General features: G+C 32.5%; 1 protein-coding gene across 1 annotated transcript; it reads left to right on the forward strand.

The window, feature by feature from the left end:
• Positions 1 to 2,844: 2,844 nt before the first annotated feature.
• LOC149498170 (D-mannose binding lectin protein with Apple-like carbohydrate-binding domain-containing protein) lies at positions 2,845 to 5,006 on the forward strand. Its single transcript, XM_089717441.1, has one exon. The coding sequence runs from the start codon at positions 3,049 to 3,051 to the stop codon at positions 4,531 to 4,533; it is 1,485 nt and encodes a 494-aa protein (XP_089573567.1). The 5' UTR covers positions 2,845 to 3,048; the 3' UTR covers positions 4,534 to 5,006.
• Positions 5,007 to 9,543: the final 4,537 nt, after the last annotated feature.

Raw genomic sequence — 9,543 nt, forward strand, 5'->3', positions numbered from 1 at the left:
TAAAAAAAAATAAAAATATAGAAATAAATTTTCACATTTTAACTACTAAATTTTATAAAAAAAATGCAATTTCTCAGCCTACGGGTATTGCGCAATTGGCAACACAAGCTACGCATATCTGGTTTGATCCCCACTAAACTCACATGCAGACATGGGTGAATTGCCTTAACTGTAACTAAGCCCCAACGCGGATTAAGTAGTCCTTGATAATAAGATCCGAATATCGGTGGTTTATAAAAATAAAAAAAAATTCCAACTTTACACCCAAGCTAACGGCCTGAATTAGCAAATAAATAAAATTTTAAAAGGAACCCCCAAAATAAGAAGGATCTAAGATTTGAGACAAAATAAAAAATGAAGTGAAAATGAGAGTATCGGAGAGGCAATTTTTTATACTTTTTTAATTTTTTATCTATATAATATTAAAATATAAGTTTTTATTTAGATTAAAATAAATACAATTGGTTAATTTGTATTAAACTTTATCGTATAAGCTACTTACAATTCTATTTCTTACGTAGTTGATTCTATTTTTATATAATAAAATGATCTTAAAATAAAATTCAATTAATCCTATACTTAATCTTTTAGTCTCTAATTTATAAATACAGATTCTTAAAATTCTGATAGGTGTTCAAAAAGAAAATCAAGTTATCACTTAATCCTAACTCTTGCCCTCAATCCCAAATCAATATCTATATATATAGCTATAATGAAAAATAATATTTTTTTACTGGTAGGTAAAAGACAAGAAATGAAAAGATGATCTGAATTAATAATAGTAAGCATTTTGGCTATAGTGATAGTATTACTTACTCAGTGCATTAGAAAAATGAATATATGAACATACATATAAACTCTTGAAACCGAAAAATGACCTAACACAGAAATATATAGTTCTAGTTTTTTCAATTTCATAAACATTATTTTCTTTTAAGTCAAACATATTTAAGATATAAAAGAAAATTAAAAATGATTAATCATGAAGTCATCTATTTATTACAAGGGAGATATAAATCTCTTACTAAATTAAAGTGATAGTGGTTACAATTTAATTCAATAACGAAAAAGAAAATAATAAATAATAATTTTTTATTAAGAATAAAATTCTTTTAAGAACTCAACATATAACAAGAAATAAATTATATTAAAAAAAATTACCAACTTGAATTTCAAAAATAATTCTGAAAATGCTATAATTTAATTAAATTTTATTTTGATGGAAAAAAGAAAAGCCAAGTCAATAAATGAAAATTACAAAGCAAATCATGCTAGGATCCAATATTGGTCAATTAAAGAGTTTATTCAAGTATTTTTTTTCTCTATTGTTCTAAGTTACAAATTTAAAATTAATTAATTAAGTAATAAAAAAAAGATTAGATAAAAGAAACGTTATATCCTTTCCAAATAAATCCATAATTTTTTCTACAACAATACAAAAAAAAGAAGAGTATATTTTTTCTTTTTTATTATATATATTATTTATTCCAAAAATAATTTTTAGAAATTATATCCAATCAAATAATAAAATGTAATTTTTCTTTTTTTTTTTTTGGTTTTAACCACAGCTATCCCGAGCCTACTAAGCTAGAACTAAATTATACTCGCATCAGGTTTACCCAAGAAGGGATAAAGTGCTCTTAGCGAGTATTTCCTCCATCTATGAGAATCGAACCATCGACCTCACCTAAGAGAGAAGAGTGTCAAACTACTCATCCAAACACTCGTTGGTATAAAATATAGTTTTTGAATTGTCTACGAGTAAGGCTATTTTAGAATATTCTAAATTTTATTGAAGGTGATATTAGAAATCTTATTATTTCCCCTATTTTATATATATATATATATATATATATATATATATATATATATATATATATATATATATATATATATATATTTATTTATTTATTTATGGAATTACCCCCACTAATGGTTTCTGTTCCCATTTAAAATTTTATTAAACATACTCATTTTAAACTTGTGCAATACTCGGTATGCCAGTTTATTTATAATTTTATTATCTATATCCATTCTAAACCTTGAAATAATCAGATTTTTATTCTTGAGTTCGAGTCCTCTCAATCACAGTTATTTTCACCAATTTAGTGAGTCAAGGGAGGGCTACCTCTATTGTGTAACCTACAATATTATTTTAGCCCATAAAAGCCTCTAATAAATTTAAAAAAAATCATACTTTTATTTAAATTATCCAAATTCAAATTTAGTTGAAATACATTTTTTACTGGTAATGGGTAGAATGATCAAATTTATTTAATATAGAGAGTAATGGATAATGAATGCGCAGAGATATATATATCTGTATGCATTATCGATAATAATTTTACTACTTATATTCATTATAAACTCATTTACAACTATTCATATTTTTATTATACATATCAAAATGGATGAGTACTTTAAAATATCCATGCTGCTTCCATCTTTAAATCTAAGTTCATGGAACAGATTCAGTCTTTTTTTTATATGGATTCTAAAAAATTATTTATTGAAAGAATTCTTTTATCTATTTTTATTCCCAGTAAAAGAATATACATATATTAAGAAAATTTATTGATTACACTCGGTGTATAGGTAGTTTTATATACTAAATTAATTAAAAAAAATAGTTTTTTAAAAATATGTTACTGTATTGTCTTTTCTTTTCTCTAGTCTAAATTCTCTTATTTGAATTAAAATATTATTTATAATTGAACTAATACTGTTCATAATTAATTTAGTGTTTATATAGACTAATACGAGTATTTTACCATATATTAATTATATTCATACTCGTAGTCACTTTCAAAAGACAATATTCACTACCATTATATATTTATAAAATCACACGATAATGTAGTAGTTGCATGCAAGTTGCAACAGCCCAACGGAAGAGTTTATATTAATTTATTAAATTCGTTTTCTTCCCTACCCGTGGATCCATAAATTATAATAAATGTTAATGACATTTCATCTTATAAGAAGATCAATCAGATCGAATTTAAAAACTCTCTTTCAGTTTGCATTACCTCTCTTCTTTCTTCTAAAATGGAAATTAATCCCACAATCATCAACTCAGTAACTCGTTTACGTGCAACTCAGCTCCTGTTTATGTTCTCTGTTCTTTTCACGTCCACATGGTCGTATGCAGTTGCTGTTTCCGCACAAGAGTTTCTCATAGGCTTCAAAGCCACACCAAACCCATCAGTCTCCTCGTTCCAATCTCTCTTAAACGACTCAACAGGAAATTTCTCACTGGGTTTTCTCCGAGTTAACCGAGATCAACTCGCTTTGACAGTTATTCATCTCCCTTCTCTTGAACCACTTTGGCAGGCTAACCCAACAAGCTTTGCTCAATGGTCAGACGAGACCCAGCTGTTCTTTAATGGTAGTCTTGTAATTTCTGATCCACGCTCAGGAGTTTTCTGGTCAACTGAAACACAAGGCGACAAAGTTGTTCTGCTTAACACTTCAAATCTTCAAGTTTTGAAGCTGGAAGCCTCTCCTTCTGTTCTCTGGCAAAGTTTTGATCATCCGAAAAATACCCTCGTCGAGAACCAGAATTTAACTTCTAATATGTCTCTTGTTTCATCAAATGGGCTTTACTCTTTGCGGTTAGGAGACAGTTTCATGGCTTTATACGCTAAGTTCAAAGAAAATGAAGACCAAATATATTGGAAACACAAAGCACTAGAAGCTAGAGCAAATATAGTTGAAGGAAAAGGTCCGATTCTTGCCCGAGTTGAATCCGACGGGTACTTGGGTATGTTCCAAACCGGAGACGCTCCTGTAGATGTACAAGCTTTTAACAGCTATCAACGACCCGTCAACCGGTTCCTTTTCGTCCGGTTAGAAACGGACGGGAACCTTAAAGGGTATTTCTGGGATGGATCAAATTTGGTGTTGGATTATCAAGCAATCGCTGACACTTGTGATTTGCCTAGTCCCTGCGGTTCCTACGGTTTGTGCAAACCCGGGTCAGGTTGTTCATGTTTAGATAATAGAACCGAGTATACCTCCGGTGAGTGCTTTTCAGTTCAGTCCGGTGACCTTTGCAGCGACGGAGAAACTAAAACCCAAAATGACTTCTCGGTATTGAGAAGAAAAGGGGTGGACTTGCCGTTTAAAGAATTAATGAGCTATGATACGGTGGCGTCTTTGGAGCAATGCGAGGACTTATGTGAAAGTAACTGTAGCTGTTGGGGTGCCGTTTACAGTAATGCAACCGGGTTTTGTTACTTTGTGGATTACCCAATCCAAACACTACTAAGTGTGGGTGATGAGAGTAAGGTAGGGTATTTTAAGGTGAGGGACGGTACCGGGAAGAAAAAAGAGATGATTGTTGGAATTGGTGTAGGGATCTTGTGTGGGGCCATGGTTATTCTGATTGGAGCTATTGGGTTCGGGAGTTACAGGATTTGGAATAAAAGGAGAGGGGTTAAACGGATGTTGGAAGAGGAGGATATATCACCCGGCCCGTATAAGGATCTCGGGTCAGCGAGCTTTAAGTCAATTGAAATGGGTATGAGATAGTGACGTAAGGGATGACATCAAAACAGTGTGGTGGGGTAGGGTTTGACCGAAAACTTCGAGTACAGAAGTGCAAAGGCTAACTTTTTGTTCCTTAGTCGTCGTGGCTCGTGGGGGTGGGCCCTGGAAGGTGGGGCAATGTTGACCTAAATCTTGTGCTGCTTCTAGAGATACCATCAGGTATTGTGCCCTGTCTTCTGATGCACGTGATAATTACTAATTATAGTGTGAAGGCAAAACGATGACGTTTTACGAAGGATGGTGTGTTTGGAAAGGAAATGGAAGAAAAAGAAAATTGAAGGGTGAAAGGAAAAGGAATACCTTTTTATTATTTTGAAAATTTTATATTTTCTCTCATTTAAAGTGTTGAAATTTTGTATAAGTTCATTTTAGCTTATTCAAACTGTTTATGATTTATGTTATTTGATTGGGATGATCCGTAATTAATTTTGACTTTTAATTTTAATTAGATTCTAATGAGATTAGGGTCCTATCTGACTGTAGTTTTTCATAGTTTTAGTGTTTTTACTAAAGTAAAAACATATTTTCTTTGGAATAAAGCTAAATTTAGCTTGTGAACTTGTTTAGTATGATAAAAAAATATCATATTTGATTTTTTGGTTAATTTAATCCTTAAACTTGTTTAAAATGATTAAAAATATCAGATTTTAGATTTTGGGTCAATTTATCTCTGAATTTGTGTAAAATGATTAAGAAGATCATGTTTAATATTTTGAGTTAATTTAGCTACTAATTCTTTATTGTATTTATAGACATTTAAGATTATAATTAGGATCGGTTGTATAATTTATTAAAAAATTAATTAAATATAAAATAAAGAAAAACCATATGTGAAGTATAATATATCATCTTTACCTTTACTAACGATTTTGAGTTCATAACTATATATTACTTTGAATATTTGAAAGTTGATATGAAATTGATGTATTTCACATATTGAACATATTACAATTATACTGCATGTTTTGTAAATTTACTGTAGTATAAAAATGATGCTTTTATGAATTTAACTCTCAATTCAGAAGTGTTGGAAAAATTTAATATGGTGTTTTAGTACAGAAAAGGAAGGGAGAAAAGTCAATCATGTTAAATTCAATCCATTTATTAATTTATAAATTTTAAAATAAATTTAGGGATTAAATTTGATCTAAAAAATTAAATTTGGTCTTTTTAATCAATTTAAATAAATTTTAGGGGCTAAATTAGCTTAAAAATCAAATTTGACCTTTTTGATCCAAATAAATAATTTTAGGAGCCAAATTGACGTCATTCCTATTTTCTTTATTTTGTAGTATTTGCTGATAACGTGCCATCATCCGCTTCTAAAGGACGGACCAGCTCTAGGACTTGGGTGCTTAAGGTCTCTAACGTTGGTAGTGAACCTCAATTTAAATGAATTTATATACTGTTCACAAACTTAGTCTCAGGCACATCATTAATAGATCTCAAATAACAAGGTCATTCGACATATCCAAAATATTCAACAACCCAATCGGTGATTCATAGGGCACCAATTCAATAATCACATAAATAAACATACAACAAAATGAACACTCAATAGTCTAATCATATAAATATTACAACCAATGCGGAATAATAACTGTGGAACTCAACTAAATTACATTTTTTGTTTTCTATATATATTGAAAATTTACTAGAGCCTCTACAAGTATCTAAAATTTTCCATCTATCCATAGTTCATTTGGACATCTCAATAGAATTTCCCATCTTCTTATAACCTAGAAAAATTTTAAAGCATGAGTGGGCGCCTAAACTTAGTTAGAAAGGTTAGATAACCCTCTTGCTCCACACAATTATACAAATACTAATGTAGTAATTTATTTATAGCCCTCCAGCTAATTGCATGAGCAATTAGGCATGAATGCACACTATTCACATGATTGCAAGTGTTCACAACATTGGACATTAGTCTTGGTGTCACCCTTATGATTAACTAGAGATCTTCTTTCGGTTCTTCCTTTTCTAACCTGAGAGACCCGCTACTAAGTTTTTTCCATTCGCTACTTTTTGTAATTGCTGAAATTGGTGGAAATGGATCCTATCTATTTTGCGTGGTTCTTCTCTAAAGGAACCCTCGTGCTCCCTCTCTCTTTATTCTCGCCCGGCCCTACCCTGTGTGGCAATCCCCAAAAAACATTTTTCTAGCCAGTTAATAGAAAAAGAGGTTATAATTCCCCTTTGCTTTTTAAACTATGATAATGACTGAGGCTATTGTAATAGTTATTACCATGAGTTGAATGGCCAGGTTGAGCCCCTCATTCGGGTGACCTCCGCTGGAGAGGAGCCTTTGGTTTTTTTTTTTTTTTTTTTTTTTTTTTTTTTTTTTTATCTATAACGAATGATAGACTCTTCATTTGATGCAAGAAATTGAATAATGCCTAGGAGAAAAACTTGTGCCGCACAGAGGGCTGGAATTTCAATCAAGCAAGGAGGAAAAAAAAAAAAAGGCCAACGGGATGCCAACACAATGACTGATAGATTAACTAAGTTCCTTGAACGACTAGCTAACAGAAAAAGTAAAGACTTACTAGTAGAGTGATCCTTGCGCTATTTAATGTTTCATTTTATCATTGGATAGGGCATCCGGACAAGGAACATAACCAGAAGAGGAATGAATACCCATAAAAGGAAGCTAATAATATATAAGTTACTTGGCAAAAAGCCAAACCTACACTTATTGCGAACTCAGACTTCTTTCCTTGAACCTACTATAACTCCAACTGAAGGGAACAACGTAGGATAGAGAAAGACTCCCACTTTATATCATTTAATAAATGTAAACCCTGATATTCTGTTACATAATATAATACCAAGCATGCTTTATAATATTTTCCATAATTAATAATCCCATGATCTTTGTGTCAACTGCACATAGAGAGACACCCACATTCGAGCTTAACGGACTCGATCTATCCATTCTCCTTCCCTTCCTTTTTCTTTTTCATATTATTTCTTTTCTCTATCTCTTTTATCACTAGTGCACATCATATACCAAAAGAGTGCACAAGGGGGGCCACACCCATCGCGTACTGCCAATTGACAACATTCTCACCCATGCCCGTGTGACAAAAATCCAAGGGTGACCCACATCATTCCAACTCCATGGTATAATATAAACAATTTGCAATCATTCACAGAATTCATACATTTAAATTTGTATACATATATACTTTATGAAATCATCACTATAAAAAAAACAACAATTACCGATGAAAATTTCTAGTGATAAATATGAACAAATCCATTTGTAAATTGATTTACCAACCACTTACCAATGACCAACCATCCGTAGGCAAAAACAATGGTAGATTAATCTTTATTAACCAAAACCTATTTTGTCAGTAAATTAGCAACGACAAATCCGTCGATAAAATAGTGAATTTTGTTGGTAAATTTAGTTGAAAAATGGTGGTTGATGTAGTCTGATACAGAACCCTATGGAAAAGAATTCTTAGAACTCTTAATCGAGATGGAACAAGATGGAAGATTAAGTTAAATCCCCCTCTATGGCACCCCACGTTTATAAAGAAACGGAAACACCGATAATCGAGTAGAAGAATAAGATAAACGCCACAATGAGTTGATAAGAACCTTGAATTCTTGATGCAACCCTACCAAACCACCAAACAACAAGGATTGAGAACGTGAATTATAGGGCAAAATTAAACAAGAAAGAAAACGCCACAAGATGAAATCTTGATAAGTGATCAATTCTTGTTGCAGCAATTGAAGGAGAGAAGCTCCTAAATCAAAGGAAGGCAAAACAACCACAAGTTTTTGATAAAATCAAGTCATGTCCCCATTTTACATCTTAAGGAAGCTATTTATATGCCTCAAACAAACCCAATCCCAAGAAAAATATCTAACTAGGCCCCTAAGGCCCAAACACATGGGCTTAACTAAAGCACACAAAATAAAGTCATTTCCAGCCTAAAATAAACAAGTTAGTTTAGGCCCAATTACATGCATGATAAAATCAGCCCAAAACAACTTAAATAAGGCCATGTAATTTAATAGGGCCTTTATAAAAGCCTAACATTAACTGCTTGTAATTGGCCCACTAGGAAGCACCAATGGATTTCCCAAGTTCTCCTTGCTCCCTTGAGCTCCATGGTTGAGCGATGGCTGATCCGTATCATTCCCCCTTTCCTCGAAAACATTTGTCCTCAAATCTTTTGTTAAAAGTTGAGGTACCTTTTTGCTTGTTGGAATCCGACCAATTTTCCTTGAATCCATGCCTTTTTCTTTACTCTTCTTCTCCTTTTTTGACCATATTGAATTCCATTGGTTGTTAGAACCTGAATATGCCTTTGCTGCCCCTTCTTTTAATGATCTAAATTAGACATTATGAATTACTACAAGAAAAAAAAGGTTAGAAACAAAAGCCTCACGAACACTCCCTTACGTGTTTACCCTCAAATCAGATGTCACTCCTCTCGTGTTTCACTCAAAATTAGGCTTTTACCGTCTTTTGTTCTTACACACTCTGCCTTTTACCACTATTATCTTCTTTTTCAAGTTGCACTGCAAAATCAATCAACTCAAACAAAGCAAGCAAAAAAAAAAGAAATCCTTAAAAAAATGTTGAAATCTTTGCTAGTTTAGGTTTATTCCTATTTAGATTACTTCCTATATCGGAACAATCTTGTACATATATATAGTGGTGTAGAGATTGAAAAAACATAACAAAATAAAAGAAATATGACATATTCTTTCTTCATGGTATTAGAGCCATTGTCGTGAATTTTTCGACAATCGTTTCGGTTTGCGAGTTGACTGACATACACACAGTACCGCTGGGAGTACGAGTTGGTTGTCACCGCTCGGCTCAGAAGGAAGAGCGACCGCCGATCGGGCCTCCGTCCAAACTGCGTCGCCGTTCGACCATGTGCGTGTGTACACGCGCCTCTAGAAGATTCTGGTCGTTCTTCAAGCGTCGGCGAGTGCCGCTGTTTCCGGCGAGCTCCTTCG

Source organism: Jatropha curcas, chromosome 2 (assembly GCF_041381405.1).
Source record: "Jatropha curcas cultivar XTBG-Jc1 chromosome 2, XTBG_Jcur_1.0, whole genome shotgun sequence".
NCBI classification, from domain to species: domain Eukaryota; kingdom Viridiplantae; phylum Streptophyta; class Magnoliopsida; order Malpighiales; family Euphorbiaceae; genus Jatropha; species Jatropha curcas.